General features: G+C 43.8%; 1 protein-coding gene across 1 annotated transcript in view; it reads right to left on the minus strand.

The window, feature by feature from the left end:
- DEPDC1B (DEP domain containing 1B) overlaps window positions 1-17,027 on the minus strand; it is a 100,207-nt gene extending 83,180 nt beyond the window's left edge. The window contains exons 1-2 of the mRNA XM_040262569.1: window positions 16,910-17,027; window positions 9,720-9,985 (exon numbers count right to left, since the gene is read on the minus strand). Of these exons, the coding sequence (XP_040118503.1) occupies window positions 9,720-9,985; window positions 16,910-16,957 (314 nt within the window). The 5' untranslated portion in view covers window positions 16,958-17,027. The remainder of the gene's footprint in view (window positions 1-9,719; window positions 9,986-16,909) is intronic.
- Between the last annotated feature and the right edge of the window lie 771 nt (window positions 17,028-17,798).

A 17,798-nucleotide genomic window follows, 5' to 3' on the forward strand; every position in this document is an offset into this window, starting at 1 on the left:
CATGGCAAATAAATGGAGAAACCATGGAAACAGTGACAGACTTTATTTTATTGGGCTCCAAAATCACTGCAGATGGTGACTGCAGCTTGCTCCTTGGAAGAAAAGCTATGACCAACCTAGACAGCATATTAAAAAGCATATTACTTTGCCAACAAAGGTCCATCTAGTCAAACCTTTGGTTTTTCCAGCAGTCATGTATAGATGTCAGAGTAGGACTATAAAGAAAGCTGAGCACTGAAGAACAGATGCTTTTGAATTGTGGTGTTGGAGAAGACTCTTGAGAGTCCCTTGGACTGCAAGGAGATCAAACCAGTCAATCCTAAAGGAAATCAGTCCTGAATATTCACTGGAAGGACTGATGTTAAAGATCCAATACTTTGGCCATCTCATGCAAAAGAAATGACTCATTGGAAAAGACCCTGATGCTGGGAAAGATTGAAGGCAGGAAGAGAAGGGAATGACAGAGAATGAGATGGTTAGACGACATCACAGATTCGATGGACTTGAGTCTGAGCAAGCTCTGGGAGTTGGTGATGGACAGGGAAGCCTGTCCATGGCATACTGCAGTCCATGAGATCACAAAGAGTCGGACAAAACTGAGCAACTGAACTGAACTGAACATCCAGGTCAAACTGTAATTTAGGGTATAAAAAAACCAACACAACTTTAGAATAAATAATAAAAATAAGATTCAGTGCAAGTTCAAGGCTTGAACCCCACCTTGGGGAAGCAAAGTAGAAGGGAGATTTTCACTGAATATACTCTCTGTGCTGTGCTCAGTCACTTCAGCTGTGTCCGACTCTCTGTGATCCCATGGACTATAGCCCACCAGGTTCCTCTGTCCATGGGATTCTGTCCATGGGATTCTCCAGGCAAGAATACTGGAGTGGGTTACCACACCCTCCTCGAATATACTCTTCAGTACTTCATAAATTTTGAAACAGAGGAATGCATTACCTTCACAAAACTGAAAAATAAAAATGAGAAAAAATTTTTCAATGACTGAAAACATAATGCTAGTCAAACAAAATAGCTATGTTAACCCAAGGACTGTAAATGCAGTGCCTCTTATTTTTTGGTTAAACTCAATACTGCCTTGGTTGTGCCACTGATCTTTTTCATACATGTATACTTTCTCTTAAGAGAGACTGCAAAACTGAGGAGGAAAAGAATGTCGTATTTATTTATCTTCTTCATCACCTAAGCCTTGGAAAACCCCTGTGATAAGTACTCAATATTTGGAATGATGAAAGTTTAGAATGGGAAAAGACCTTCAAGATCTAGTTCAGGGGCTTCCCTGATGATCCAGTGATTAAGAATCTGCCTTGCAATGCAAGGAACACCAGTTTGATCCCTGGCCCGGGAAGATCGCCTTCCCTGGTGGCACAGCTGATAAAGAATCTGCCTGCCAATGCAGGAGATGCGGGTTCGATCCCTGGATCAGGAAGATCCCCTGGACTAAGAAATGGCAACCCACTCTAGTATTCTTGCGGGAAATCCAATGGACAGAGGAGCCTGGCATGCTACAGTCCATGGGGCTGCAAAGAGCTGGACACCACTGAGCACACACGCACACACACTGGGAAGATCTCACATGCTGTGGGACAGCTAAGTCCGTGTGCCAACTACTGAAGCCTGTGCACCCAAGAGTCCACACTCCGCAACAAGAGAAGCCACAGCAATGAGAATGCCATGCACCAAAACGGGAGTAGCCTCCACTCACTGCAACCAAAGAAAGCCTGTGCACAGCAACAGTGACCAGTACAGCCAAAAAAATACATGTTTTAAGAACTAGTCCCAGTCCTGTCATTTTATAGATAAAAAAACTGATGCATAGGAAGGGTACAAAGTTTGTCTAGCCATCACAGGATAAAAACACAAGACTTGAGGAAATGAATAAAAAGAAAAGAACAACAAAATCGCAATCACAATTTTGAAATTCACTATAAGAACAAAAGGTGTCCACTGGAGGGAGCCAATTAACCTGAAGAAGTTTGTATCTGCCCCTTCAAAAGACGCTGTTGTTTAGTCACTAAGTCAGGTCATGTCGGACTCTTTAGTGACCCCAAGGAATGTAGCCCGCCAGGCTGCTCTGTCCATATGGTAACAATGAAGACTTTTTTCCAGGAACACAGGAGCATTTGGATTTCTTTCACTAGAGGTACAAATAGAAACCTTTCAAATCTCCAATATTTAAAAAATGTTATTAGCATATAGCAAAATTGATCATTTTTTCCACTGTGTGTGTATATGTGTATACTGCTCTATCAATAGACACTTGTGTAACCACCATCCAAATTAGGAAATATTTCCATTATTCACCAAAGAACCTCTCTCCTGCTCTGACTGTCTAGTCACACCCGTCACTGCACCCGATATACACAGCAGCATTCCATACAGATATTCAGTGTTTATCCACTCACCCACGGAGGAATAGTTGAGTTAATGGAGCAGCTATAAACATTCACATGCAAGTTTTTGTGTGAACATACGTTTTCATTTCTCTAGGGTAAATGCTCTGGAGCAGAATATGGAGTCATATGTAACTAATACATGTTTAATTTGAAAAGAGACTGAAAAATTGTTTTCCAAAGTGACTTTGTTTTTCAAAGTGTTTACCAACCTAGACTTCCCACCATCAGTGAATGAGATTTCCAATTGCTCTGCACCCTCACTAGATTCTGGCATTATCAGTATCTTACTTTAGCCATTCTACCAGATATATAGAGGTATCTCACCAGGGTTTTAATTTGCATTTCCCTAGTGCTCTAATGATGAAGTGTCCTTTCAAATCTATTTTTTCAGTTGTTTTTCACAGTTGAGTTTTGCAAATTTTTTATATATTCTTGATATTAGTCCACTTACACGTGGTTTACAAATATTTTCTCCCCAACAGTCGCTAGTCTTCTCATCGACTCACTAGCGCCTTTCACATAGCAAAAGTCTTTAATTTTGATGAAGTCCAATTTATCATGTTTTTGCTTTTATAAATCATGCGTTTGATGTCATGTCTAAAAGCTCTTTGTCTGACTGTTGGGTATAAGATTTTCTCCTGTTTTTCTAAAATTTTCATAGTTTTACACCAAAATCTATAATTCACTTGAATGAATTTTTGTATAAAAAAATGAGATTTAGGAGGAGCTTCATTTTTTTGCATGTAGACGAACAGATGTTTAATTGTTCCAATGTTGTGACTGCCGGTGGTATAGTGGTGAGCACAGTTGCACTCCAATTCTTCCAACATCATTTAACAAAAAGACTGATCTCTTCCTTTAAAGGAGCTTTTACATCTTCATCAAAAGTCAACTGGCCATATTCTTAAGTGTGTTTCTGGACTCAATTTTGTTCCACTGATCCAAGCATCCATCTAGCCCTTCACCAATACCAGTCTTCATTACTGTGGTTTATAGGGTAAGTTTTGAAACTACGTAGCATGATTCCTGTTTTTTTAATTAAGAACTGTGAAACTTATATTCAAGAAAGCTGACAAAATCTACATGACAAATTTTAGGTTCAAATTAAAATAAACATGTTGGAAATAAGCCAGAAAAAAAAAGGCAAATATAAGGAAAAAGACAGAAAGAAAAGGAAAAACTAAGTAGAAGAAAAGAAAAGGGGAAAGAATTGGGAACATGAGATGATACACATAAAGAGACAGAGGGACGAAAGTAGAATAAAAAGAAAATGGTTCCCTACACTGCCAGGAACCAGCATGGGGAATCCCGCCGGTGGCAAAGTCATGAGGAAGGGAGCCTGACAAAACGCAAAGGCGGGATCAGGCCTCAGGGGTCCCCCCTGTATTTTCTCAAGCATCTACCCCCAAAACCAGAGTCTGCCTGCTTTACTGTGTTATGCTTTCCACCTACTCTTCTGACATTAACAGGGGGGCTGTCTCCCCACCACCTTTTTCTAGAAAAAGTTAATTTAGAGCTTTTAGATAATAAGTCTCCTGGGCATAATAAGAGTGCTTCAATACAAAAACCCCTCTGATGGCTTTCTAGCCTGCCTGACAGGTGTGTCTGGACTCTTACAGCTGCGCATGTGATTGTTTGCGGCCTCCTGACCGCGAGAGGCACAGGAAGCTTAAAACATCCTAGGAATGTAGGGGCTTCCGAGGAGTCAAAATCATTAGAATAGGATTGATTAAGGGTTTCATTTGTTGAGCCAGTACTTGCTGCCAAGTTTTCCTATCTTTTATTTGTAGATATAGTTGGTATATAGAAAAAACAGGTAGGAGCCCTGGCATTAGCAACATTAGATCTTTGAGTTAAGTACTTTCTTTGTTATAACCCACTGCACCTTTGTTCTACAGGAATGTAACTTTATTTAGTACTTTGAGGGTGGTGCAAATTAAGAAAAAACACTTCAAGGGAAAATGGGTTTTCTGGTTGATAGACATTTATCCAGGAAAAGAGCCATAAAAATGTTAACAGGTCCCCTGGCCAGAAGATGATGTAAAACCACCTAAGACCTTTTGTATATGGAAAGGTATGCAAAAAGAAAGCCTGGTCTCAATAAGGGTCAGCACTGCTACCCCTGCATAACTCTGCATATCCCATTATTTCTTTGTGTACAACTTGGGGTATATAAGCTGCTTTTGAAAATAAAGTTGTGGGTCTGGCACCAATGCTTGGCTCCCCCATGTCATTCTTTTCTCCCTTTTCAGGCTGAATTCCCATCTGGAGCGCGGAGGCTCGCCAAGCCTACTAATTTTGCCTGGGCTTCTAAGATGTGAACGGGGCGGGGGTGGGGCACTTTGTGTCTCCACTCCTTCGGGAGACTGGAGAGACACCTGTGGCCTACGTAGGTGGTGCAAACTCCTTATCTTGGAGTTTTATTGGTTCTCCACGTAAACCAAGTTATTCAGCCTCTTTTCTCCACTAATTTTCCTACTACACTATTCTTTCCTAATCTCTCTTTATATCTCTAATAAATAAGTCTCTCCTCGCCGACTCCGTCCCCACTTTGAATTCCCTGGATCCACCTGGGCTGGACCCCGGCACTACACATTAGATCAGATTCCCTGGTGGCTCTATGGTAAAGAACTGCCTGCCAATGCAGGAGACGAGGATTCAATCCCTGCGTCAGGCAGATCCCCTGAAGGAAATGGCAAAGCACTCCAGTATTTTTGCCTGGGAAATCCCACTGACAGAGAAGCCTGGTGGGCTATAGACCATGGGGTTGCAAAGAGTCAGACACGACTTAGCAACTAAACAACAACACATTAGCTCGCACACACTACACTGGAACTAGTGAATTCCTTTCTGTAAACCATGAGCATCCAGTTACAACTGCATTCCAGAGCTAGCACTGGTAATGAGAGCAGGGCAAGAGCCAGGTGGAGGCTCCAGATCAAGGACCTATCCTGCTAAAAATCTAAAATAGACCAAATGCTCTCCTTATTAAATAGTCCAAACAAGCAGTGATCACAGTATACACTTCTATTTTTATATAATCCACTACATTCAGTTCAGTCACTCAGTCTTGTCTGACTCTTTGAGACCCCATGGACTGCAGCACGCCAGGCTTCCCTGTCCATCACCATCTCCTGGAGCTTGCTCAAACTCATGTCCATCAAGTTGGTGATGCCATCCAACCATCTCATTCTCTGTCATCCCCTTCTCCTCCTGCCTTCAATCTTTCCCAGCATCAGGGTCTTTTCTAAGGAGTCAGTTTTTAGCATCAGGTGGCCGAAGTATTGGAGCTTCAGTATCAGTCCTTCCAATAAATATTCAAGACTGATATCCTTTAGGATTTACAGGTTTGATCTCCCTGCAGTCCGAGGGACTCTGAAGAGTCTTCTCCAACACCACAGTTCAAAAGCATCAGTTCTTCAGTGCTCAGCCTTCTTTAAGGTCCAACTCTCACATCCATACATGACTGCTGGAAAAACCATAGCTTTGACTAGATGGACCTTTGTTGGCGTTAGGTTCAAATAATCCCACGTAAATATCTGTTCACATACATAAATGGGCGATTCAGGGATCAGCATGGAATTTCCTGGTGTTCCGTTTAGATGTTTCAAAGAGACAAGTGTCTAGTTCTCTGAGGATGAAATATCCACTCTGTCTACTTCACAGGGTTGTGAAGATCAAATGAGATCATAAAGAGAAACTGCTACATAAACCGAAATTTCTCATAAGAATACAAGGTAGTGCAGGTTCTCTTAATCTGAAGTCGAGGGCCACAAAGCTTGGTTAGACACAGATGATAGCATCTGTCTGGCCGGACGATGATGACCCTGTGATGACCCCAATGACCATGATGTAACTGTTTCACTGGTAGCCAATCTAGCCACTCTTTCTAGTCATCGTGTTACCAACAGCAAAGAAGTGGTTCAGTGAATAGCTCTGGACCTTTCTCTGTAACATCTCCGACTGTTAGGGACATTCTCATATTAGGATCTTATTTTCCTCTTTAACATACAAAAATTCACTATATCCTATTTCCTATACTGCAAGGAGATCCAACCAGTCCATTCTGAAGGAGAACAACCCTGGGATTTCTTTGGAAGGAATGATGCTAAAGCTGAAACTCCAGTACTTTGGTCACCTCATGCGAAGAGTTGACTCATTGGAAAAGATTCTGATGCTGGGAGGGAATGTGAGCAGGAGGAGAAGGGGATGACAGAGGATGGGATGGCTGATGGCATCACAGACTCGATGGACGTGAGTCTGAGTGAACTCCAAGAGCTGGTGATGGACAGGGAGGCCTGGCGTGCTGCGATTCATGGGGTCGCAAAGAGTCGGACACGACTGAGCGACTGAACTGAACTGAACTGACACTTAATTCTTAGATTCTTGAAAAATAAAATCGTAGTTAACACATGTGAATGCAATCACACAAACACATTTTTAAACTAGTTATAAGATTTAATACTCTACAAAATAAAAACATAACTCATCATTTCTGTTATAAAATTCTCCTGTATGTGTGTGTAATTTCTGTCTTCAAAAAATACTCTAAGAGTCTTTATATTTCATGTTGCTTTGTCTAACTATGCCTTTCTGTAACCCAGGCCCAGGCAACCACCCATCCCTACATTTACATAAGTATTTCAGCTGATTATGTTTCCCTTACCTCCTCTATTTGAGAAGACAGCTGATCATTCAGTATGTATTACATAGTACTTAACACATTCCTGGAATTCTGTGACTATATGAATACATGTTGACTACACCAACTATTTATTTGTTTCCTATTCTGTCTGTTTTCTCATTCAATCCTTAAATTAGTTAACAAGCTAGTCAACCTCATGCCGTGAAAATGAGGCAGTCTGGCACACTGCAAGAACACAGGCCTCAGACGCAGAGCCCTCAGTTCAAATTCTCTTTTACTACCACCTGAGTGACTGTGGACAAGTTGGTACCTCTGGTCTCATTAATTTCCTTATTTTTAAGATTAGATAAGAGACATCTGCAGGTGCTGAGGCAAATGATGACTATGCGGTGACTCTGGTCCATCACAGGCACTCCACAAAGCTAGTTCCTTTCTTTCCAGTAAGAACTCTGAGCTGCCCGTTCCAACTCTGACACTATTTACAGAGGTTCTGCCTCCACAAAGCACTGTAGGCATTTACCTTATAGAGTCTTCACCTGTTTTTCAAATCTAATATGCCTCAAGCTCCTGACGTCCCTCAAGGGCTCTTACTGTGGTTTAGCAGTGGTACTATTCGACCACAAGGAGCAGGTGGGCACTGAGCAGGGAAGGCAGCCTGTCCCCAGTCCTCCCCGGGGCACTGGCGAGCCAGCATGCCATCCCAAGCTGTATGCTCAGTCCTGGAAGCTGCCTCACGCCGACAGGCACCTCTGCACTTCTGAGTGAGCTGACTCTCAACTCAGGGCACGGGTCCCTTAACAAACCGTTGAATGTCTAAATAGACTTCACCCCTGATTAATCTGAGAACATCAAACACCAGTTGTTAAGGTACAGGACTTAACACTAGAAGAAGGGAAAGCTATGCGTCTTCAAGTGGTAAATAATGAAAGAGGTTTACTAGTCCCAAAGGAACCAAAGACATGACTCAGGTAGGGAACAGTCACGTTTTCTCTGCTCAAAGCCAGGTGTCCCAGTGGCCCCAAAATGCCTCGCTGAAGTGCTATAAGACCATTCCTTATTCTTCTGTTGGAGTCAACAGAGGTAAATAATGAAAGAGGTTTACTTTACAACTCACAAGTATTTTATAAGAGAAACTGGGTAAAAAAAAATCATTATTTCATGGTTGAATGTAATCTATCTGTGCACTTTATTTTTTAAAGGACAAATGATTAAGTCTTCATACTGAGGTGAAACATGCTCTGACAGTCACTACTGGAGGACTGGCTCCTAGAACAGGCTCCTATTTTACTCGCCTGGTATCTCTGAAAGCCTCATGGGACTCACTGGATGGTACCCAATCTAAGGTCACAATAAAACAGACTCTAAGCTACTCCTCCAGACAACCTTCTAGAAGTGTGAGCTACCTCTTGATGGGGTACAAGCAATTATAGCTTCCCAAGAGAAACAATCACTTAAGCATTCCCAATGAAGTGAGTCATGTGGAACAAGGGCTAGAGCCTCCACTGCCTGATACTAATAAGCACTATGGTCTCAGAACAGACTAATACCACCCAAGATTCTAATTAAAAGTTGGATCAGCCAAGCCAGAAGTAACTGCCAAGTGGAGAGACAACTAATTGCCCAGCTGACAATCCTGATGCCTAGAAGAGGAGGAGATTGCTGATGAAATTCCATGAGGAAGTTAGATCTTAAACATACACCACTGTCTGGTGTTAGCCTGAGTGCTGCTGACCATCCTCCACTTGCTCCACAGCCTTCCTCAGCAGCTAGTCCCAAAGGAACCAACGACATGACTCAGGTAGGGAACAGTCATGTTTCCTCTGCTCAAAGCCAGGTGTCCCAGTGGCCCCAAAATGCCTCGCTGAAGTGCTGTAAGACCATTCCTTATTCTTCTGTTGGAGTAAACAACAGCAAATATTAAGGGCTCGTCATCTTCATTTCTTCCTTTAATCCCTCACAGGTTCTTGGTGTTCTGGTAGCCCTCTACGTAGATAACTCAACGATTCCTCTTTTCATTCTTCTTTAAGTATTCCCCCATTCCCTGAATCTCAGGCAGGCCCTTTCCACCTCCAGGAATAAACCAGCCTAGTGTGCAATGAGAAGGGCAGCGTCAACAGAGGGACATCCTTGCCCTCAGATTATCACATAGTAAGTAAGCAATCACAGAAGAGCACTGAAACATGGGGGGGAGCAGCCATGCACTGCAGAGTTAATCTGAGACATGGGGGAATCCCAGCACAATTCTTCATGATAAGCATGAGCTCTACTTGAATATCAGACACCTCTGCCACCACCCCCTGAACACACAGCCTCACGTTGCTCAGAAAGGTACAAGCCAGAGCTGCTGTTCCACCCTTTCAGATTCCCCAGGAGAGGCACTCTGCTACAATAGCCATCCTTCCAGGTTACGGAAGGCACGAAAAGCTTCCATTACTGAAAGCCACGGCAACAAAAGATACTTACGGGTGCTCTATGAAGTCAAGAACAAGCACAATCAGGTTTCTCATAGCAACAGATGCAGTTCTCCACCCAACAAATCACAAGTACAAGCATCCCTTCTGGGGACAAGGCAAGTTATCTCACAGGAGGAATTTCATCAGACTGCCCAGATCCATGTGTGCTCCCCATGCTCCTCCCCATCAGGGCTGACATGCCGTTACCTGTACAAGTGACGGTTGTCCTCGAAGTCTTCCTGGCCCCATTTTCCCTTGATGTCTTCAATAACGTGGTTCTTCAGGAATTTTTTTAGCAGCTGGACCGTTTGTTTGCGGGTCACTTCAGGGCCAAAGTTTTGGCTGCACCTCAGCAGCTCGTGTAGCCAATCCACAGCTTCGGTCGCTGTGAAGCAATGCTCGTAACTTTTGAAACGACAGCGATGTTTCCGTAATGGCATCTTGGCGCGAAAAAGTTCAACTGTTTCATTCCACTTGGGGCAAAAACAGAGGAAAGCATTTAGTGAATTTTTTAAAAGGTTACTGCATCCCAAATATTTAGGACAATGAATGCTGTTTTTCCATTTAAAAGACTGCCTTAATAACAGAAGCAGTCGAAGTTTTTTTTTTCTATTTATGACCTTTAAATGCTAAAGTAACCTTATATAGTGCCTGGTGTCAAAGCATATTTAAAAATGCTGCACAATACTTTCCTATTCCAATACAAGCAAGCTTCCAATACCGGGGCCAGGGGTTTGATCCCTTGTCAGGGAACTAAGATTCCACATGCCACATGATTCAGCCAAATTTAAAAAAGAAAAAAAAAATTTTTTAATCTAGATATCCACGCCATTATCAGTCATCCCAAAATTAAATGAAATGTTCACATGTGATGTTCTTCCTACATAATTACTCTATTTCCTTAGGACTCCTGTCATCCCACCAGTCCTACAAGTCCGAAAACTCAGTCTTACTCTTAAAACCATTCTCTCTTCTTTCATGCTCCTCTTTCAAGTCGATTAATTTACAGACTCTGAACCTTATTTTTTACCTAGCTTCCTATTGAAATCAGTTCTTCCTTTTTCTTTCAACAATAGTTCTGACCCCAACATATTCTTTTTATTTTGCCCAACACTGTAACCTTGTTTTTCTCTTCTTCCGAGTTCCTCTTTACACTCTCTGCTGAGCAGTCACCTCTGCACCTGTGGGCCATTTCTCTTCTCCCTTTGATAGCTAGCCTCTGGCAAGCACAGTAACCGCCCCTGAGTACACAGCACCAGGTGCGTCAAGGGCCCAGGTCGGGTCTATTCACGCATGCTCCCTGGACGTACGGCGCAGGGCACAGCAAACACACAGCAGGTACTCAACACGCAAACACCCAGCTGGGCTTTCCCTTTGCCTATTTTTTATTAAACCACCTCCTAACTTCGTGCAATTTAATTCTACTCTGATTCTCAATCATGTCTTCCTCCTGGCCAAATTCAAACATCTTTATGCCCTCTGCATATCAATCTTTCTACTTCATTTGACACAATGATAAGCCATGCTTCAAGTTAAGTTGGTCCAGATTTAAACTTTTTTTAAACTCTTAAAACCACACACACAAAAAATGCAATCTGTAGAGTAAGATAACATATAACCAGAATTTCTAAGACAAAATGAAAAATTCAACTCAAAAAAAAACACTTAAACAGGCACTTCACATAAAAGAATCTCCAGATTTACCACAATATATGCAGAGATGTTCAATCTCAAGAATTATCAGTGAAATGCAATAAATCCCCAATGCCTACAGAACGACTAAAACGCCCCAATACACATGCCTACAGAACAACTAAAATGAAAAAGATGGGCAATACTAGGTGCCAATCGGAACATGGAGCAACCAGAAATTATATGCACACTGTATAACCCACAAACTCCATTCTTAAGTGTGCACATATATTCAGCAGAAGTATGTTAACCAAAAGCCACACTGTTCAAAATAGCACTATTCTTACTTAATAGATTAAAAACAACCCAAATGTCTATCAACATAAGAATAGATAAACATGAAACAGAATACTGTAAGGTAATGAGCATAAACAAACTACTGCTACATGCAGTAACATAGATGAATAACATAGATAAAATGTAATTGATAACTGTTTTCACTTCACGAGTCAAATTACAAAACACAACACTGAGTGTTGAAGTCAGTCAGTTCAGTCACTCAGACATGTCCAACTCTTTGTGACTCCATGGACTCAGCATGCCAGGCTTCCCTCTCCATCACCAACTCCCGGAGCTTACTTAAACTCCTGTCCATCAAGTCAGTGATGCCATCCAACCATCTCATTCTGTTATCCCCTTCTCCTCCCACCTTCAATCCTTCCCAGCTGCTGCTGCTGCTGCTTCTAAGTCCCTTCAGTTGTGTCCGATTCTGTGAGACCCTATAGACAGCAACTCACCAGGCTCCCCCGTCCTTGGGATTCTCCAGGCAAGAATACTGGAGTGGGTTGCCATTTCCTTCTCCAATGCATGAAAGTGAAAAGTGAAAGTGAAGTCACTCGGCCATGTCCGACTCTTGGCGACCCCATGGACTGCAGCCTACCAGGCTTCTCCGTCCATGGGATTTTCCAGGCAAGAGTACTGGAGGGGGGTGCCATTGCCAAAAATTCTTCCCAGCAACAGGGTCTTTTCCAGTGAGTCAGTTCTTTGCATCAGGTGGCCAAAGTATTGGAGTTTCAGTTTCAGTATCAGTCCTTCCAATGAATATTCAGGACTGATTTTCTTTAGGATGGACTGGTTTGATCTCCTTGCAGTCCAAGGGACTCTCAAGAGTCTTCTTCAACACCACAGTTCAAAAGCATCAATTCTTCGGTGCTCAGCTTTCTTTATAGTCCAGCTCTCACATCCATACATGACTACTGGAAAAACCATAGCTTTGACTAGACGGACCTTTGTTGGCAAAGTAATGTCTCTGCTTTTTAATATGCTGTCTAAGTTGGTCATAGCTTTTCTTCCAAGGAGCAAGCGTCTTTTAATTTCATGGCTGCAGCCACCATCTGCAGTGATTTTGGAGCCCAAGAAAATAGTCTCTCACTGTTTTCATTGTTTCCCCATCTATTTGCCATGAAGTGACGGGACTGGATGCCGTGATATTAGTTTTCTGAGTATTGGAATGTGCTTCCTATTTTTTTCTCTTGAACATTATTCCATTTCTTTACTTCTTAGAATCAAAAATATGATAGTGGAGTTATAATACATCACTGGCCAGGGACTTCAGAGACAAACAAGTGCTAGATATAGGTGTACTTGCCACACATTGGCAGTGTGAACTTGTGAACTTGACCATGTCAGTTCACCACTTTAGGCCTAAATAAAATGAGAGTCCCCTTCACAGATCACAGCCTTGTTGTGGCGAAGGGGCTTACGTTACTCAGTGAAGCTACGAGCCATGCTGTGCAAGGCCATCCAAGACAGACAGGTCAAAGTGAAGAGTTCTGACAAAACGTGGTCCCCTGGAGGAAGGGATGGCAAATCACTCCAGTATTCTTGCTGCAAAAACCCCATGAACGGTACAAAAAAAGACAAAAGATATGACACCAGAAGAGGAGCTCTCCCAGGTCAGAAGGTGTCCCCTTGGGGAAGAGCAGGGGGCAATTACTAATAGCTCCAGAAAGAATGAAAGTGCTGGGCCAAAGCAGAAACAATGCTCAGTTGTGGATGTGTCTGATGGTGAAGGTAAAGTCCAATGCTGTAAAGAACAATATCGCATCGAACTCCAGGAGACAGTGAAGGACAAGGGAGCCCAGCATGTTGCAGTCTATGGGGTCGCAAAGAGTTGGACACAACTTGGCGACTAAACAATAACAACAAAATGAGAGAACTGGGATCTTTAGACCCCATTCAAACTCTCAGATTCAATGACGCCTGTAAGTCTTTTAAAGTTTACCTGTTACATCAGAAGATACAGACAACTCAGAATTAAGTTCAAAGAAAGGATTGGTAGATTTATGCTGTTTTCAGAAAAATCAATTTTCTTTCTCATTTCTTGTTAACTAATGTTTATAGAACTATTTAATACATGGATTACAAAAATGAAAGTTATTTCAGTGAAGATGAGTAAGTTGCTAATTAGCTTCCATATTCACCATTAATTGACTTACAGACTCTGTCATTTGATTTTGGGCATAGAAATTTACCTAGTCCATAAAATGTTATTTTCAGATAAGACTTTGGTACCTTAGAAAATGGAGCTGTACATGGTTTGAGAAAGTATAGTGAACCATGAAAGGAGGAAGCAAAGGCCCGCTCACTGTGTACCACTAGGTTTTTCCCAAGCTTTTCTGAAGATTAGGTTAAGTGTGATGGTGGGAGAAGACAGAAATGGTAAACTGGGAACCAGGGAGGTAAGCAGAGCTGAGGCAGAGAAAGAGGGCTAACTGATTTAACTGATAAAAGCTGATAACACTTAGAGATTTTACAGTGGGGCGGGTGGTGGGGGGCGGGTCGGGGGGTGGCGGGGAGTACCTGTAATGACTACAGAGATCACCAATAAATCAGGAATTCTCAACTAAAAAAAAAAAAAAAAAAGCCTATCGCTTTCTACATTTTCAAAAATCTGAGTTTAAGTTCAAGATTCTCAAACAGAATAAAGTCAAGAACTGATTGATACTTAGCAAATTCTGGTGAAACTGAGGTGTTTTCTTCAATTATTCACATAATTTAGTTTCCTATTTAACTTGATCAGTCTTGGCTAAATGTGCCTTGAAAATCACTTCTTGGGAACTGAAAACTTCTGAAGAACAGAGTACTTTCTTCATAAATTCTTTTGATAATACTTTAATGTGACTCAGAATCAAGAATGTCTTTCACATAGGCAGGCTCCATCTATAGAGTTACTTCATACAATTCTGTGAATATGAGATTTTAAAAGTTTCAATTATCATGTAATTTATTTTTTAGTCCAAAGCTAGAAGAATGTGAACAAGTCACCCCAAGATCCAGCATCTGTTTCCCCTGTGCAGTGAATAAATTGGCAGTTGTTCAGCCACCAAGTCACATGGACTGCAGCATACCAGGCTTCCCTGTCCCTCACCATCTCTGGGAGTTTGCCCAAGTTCATGTCCATTGAATCTGTGATGCCATTCATCCACTGCTGAGATCATCCACTGCTGTCCTCTTCTCTTTCTGAAGTATGAGAATATTACTTTCCCTCCACAAAGGAGAGTAAGCTTTTTTGCTTTTTTTGTTAAGATTTTTTTGATGTGGGCCATTTTTAAAGTCTTTATTGAATTTGTTACAATGTTGATTCTGCTTTATGTTTTTCTGTTTGGAGAGTGTAGAGTGTTGTTCTTTTTCCTTTTTTGGTGAGGGGTGAGGGATGGGGGGGCACCTAAGGCATGTGCGCTCTTAGCTCCCTGACCAGGGATCAAACCCACAGTCCCTGCATTGGAAGGAAACGTCTTAACCATGGGACAGCCAGGGCAGTCCCAAACAGAGTCAAGTTTTTGAATGTCCCTGATAAAGCACAATCTGTATCTCATCCCTAAAGATGGACCAACCAATAGCCTTGACCCCAGATGGTTTCAAGTGGTAGAGGCACTGTGAAATGGAACTTGATAAGAAAACACTATTTTAAAAAAACTCTACTTGTCCCCTGCCACCAGCATCCATAACTCTTAGAGACTCAGTTCAGTTCAGTCGCTCAGTCGTATCTGACTCTTTGCGACCCCATGAATCGCAGCACGCCATGGGGTCCCAAACAGTCGGACACGACTGGGCGACTTCACTGTCACTTTCCTTTCATGGGTGTCTCAAGTGGATTATTTGCAAAAATGAGGGCAATAATGCCTTCCATCCTCTTATCTTTTCCTGGATATCCCTTAGGGGTACCAGAAACAATAAGTCTAATTCTCAAGTTAGCTGTGGCCAGAAGTGGTGACAGACCAAGGAGTGCAGTCTCTTCCTCCCAAATCACCTTTAAGCTTTCATAAAAAGTCGTCTAAAACCGACCCTCAGTTCAGTCGCTCTTTGCAACCCCATGAATCGCAGCTCGCCAGGCCTCCCTGTCCATCACCAACTCCCGGAGTTCACTCAGACTCACGTCCATCGCGTCAGTGATGCCATCAGCCATCTCATCCTCTGTCATCCCCTTCTCCTCCTGCCCCCAATCCCTCCCAGCATCAAAGTCTTTTCCAATGAGTCAACTCTTCGCATGAGGTGGCCAAGGTACTGGAGTTTCAGCTTTAGCATCATTTCTTCCAAAGAAATCCCAGGGCTGATCTCCTTGCAGTCCAAGGGACTCTCAAGAGTCTTCTCCAACACCACAGTTCAAAAGCATCAATTCTTCGGTGCTCAGCCTTCTTCACAGTCCAACTCTCACATCCATACATGACCACCCATAGCCTTGACTAGACGGACCTTAGTCGGCAAAGTAATGTCTCTGCTTTTGAATATGCTATCTAGGTTGGTCGTAACTTTTCTTCCAAACCTACCCTGGACATTACCAAATTATCTCCACTTACTCCATTATGAAATCGCTAAGATCACTTGTCTCAGGTCACAAAGAAATCAAGTATGCCTCAGAACTCATTATCAACGATCTTCTCCCAGGAAAAAAAAAAAAAAAAGCAGCACCCTGGACCACTGGGGTCTGAAAGAAAGTGAAGTCGCTCAGTTGTGTCCGACTCTTTGAGACCCCATGGACTGTAGCCCACCAGGCTCCTCCGTCCATGGGATTTTCCAGGCAAGAGTACTGGAGTGGGTTGCCACTTCCTTCTCCAGGGGATCTTTCCAACCCAGGGATCGAACCCGAGCCTCCCGCACTGCAGGCAGACGCTTTACCGTCTGAGCCCCAGGGAAGCTGTAAAGGCTCTTTCAAACCATCCGTCCCACCCCACCCTTCCCCTTCATTTAGGTGAGTGCTGATAGAAAAAGAAACATCAGGAGCCGGAAACGTGGCCAGAGAGATCCACCTCTGTTTAGGGTACCGTTGCAAAGAGCCTCAAGTGTCACCACAAGTGACACTCAGGATGACACGCCCTGCCCGTAACGGGCGGCTGGTGGCCCGAAAGTGACGGACTGACTGCGTCTTTCCTTTCCCGGCGGGGGATGTAGGGTTCCGGAGGACCAGGAAAGGGGAGGAGGGTGCCATCGTTCTCTTCCGGGCGCTTTAAACCCGGAGTCGCCGTTCACTGGCGAGAACCCAGCCACCGTCTCGGCATCCAAGCTGCGCCCACCCTCGACGGGCTGGGCCCGCGGCCGAGCTAGCGTTTCTTTAGGCATCATCTAAAATTTGGCCTCACAAGCTGAAACAAGCGCCGCCTCCAGAACTCGGCCCGACTAGCTCTAGAGAAGCGAGGACTGACGAGCCAGCGGTCGGCCCGCAGGCCGGGGGCTCGCTTCGCCCAGACCCCCGCACGCACACTCACCAGCCTGGTGGCCCGGTATGGCCCGGGCCCCACGATGCGGTGCTCCATGGGCCCGCACGCCACGGCGGCGACCAGCGCCGATCCCCGAGAGTCCCAGGCGCCGCAGTTTGAATCCCGAGCCCACGCGCTGCAGGCGCTGATTGGGCGGCGCGGCGGCACGTGACGGGAACTGCGGGGCGGGGCTGTCGAAGCCCCGAGGAGGGGGCGGTGGGCGGCTCCTCCCGAACCTCCCGCGGCGGAGCGAACCACAAGCTTGAAACCGACTCTCCTCGACTCCGTGCCCACGCCTGCCCAGCCTGCGCGCACGCAAGGTGTCTCCGCAGAGGGGTCGCTCTGAACTTGTGTATTTCAGGGACCGAAACCCGGCTGGGCTGGATAGACAAATCCCTGTACACCCTTTCAAGTGCGTGGTTGAACCTAGCGTTTGCGGCTAAGATTGGGAGAAGTGGGTAGTGAAAGGAAGCGAGTGGACAGCCTCTTCAAGTGGAGGGACGTGTGAAAACTAGATAAAAGCACTTGGCCACAGGAAGTGTCGACAGCGTGAAAGAACAATAAAGAGCTGGAGAAGAGCTCCATTCAGCTTCCTGTGTTGTTCTTTTGGTGATGTACTCTTTCCCTGGAACTTCTTTGTTTTTTTTTAATCTGACCGAAATTTTCAATCCTGTGCCGCAGGGCTGTGAGGTGTTTTGGTTTATCAGGATTTTCCCCCTAGGACTTGATGATCTGATTTGCAACTGTTCAAAGGGACGATTGAGGTCATTCTCTACCTACCACTCGAGTTCAAAGTTCAAATCTGGTCCCCTCAGCGATCATTCTGGATGAGATTTAATGAAAAAGAGACAAGGCAGGGATCAGATGCCCGTGCTCTATTAATACCTTTCCTCCATTT

The sequence above is a fragment of the Oryx dammah genome, unplaced genomic scaffold (genome assembly GCF_014754425.2).
Source record: "Oryx dammah isolate SB20612 unplaced genomic scaffold, SCBI_Odam_1.1 HiC_scaffold_20, whole genome shotgun sequence".
Taxonomy (NCBI): domain Eukaryota; kingdom Metazoa; phylum Chordata; class Mammalia; order Artiodactyla; family Bovidae; genus Oryx; species Oryx dammah.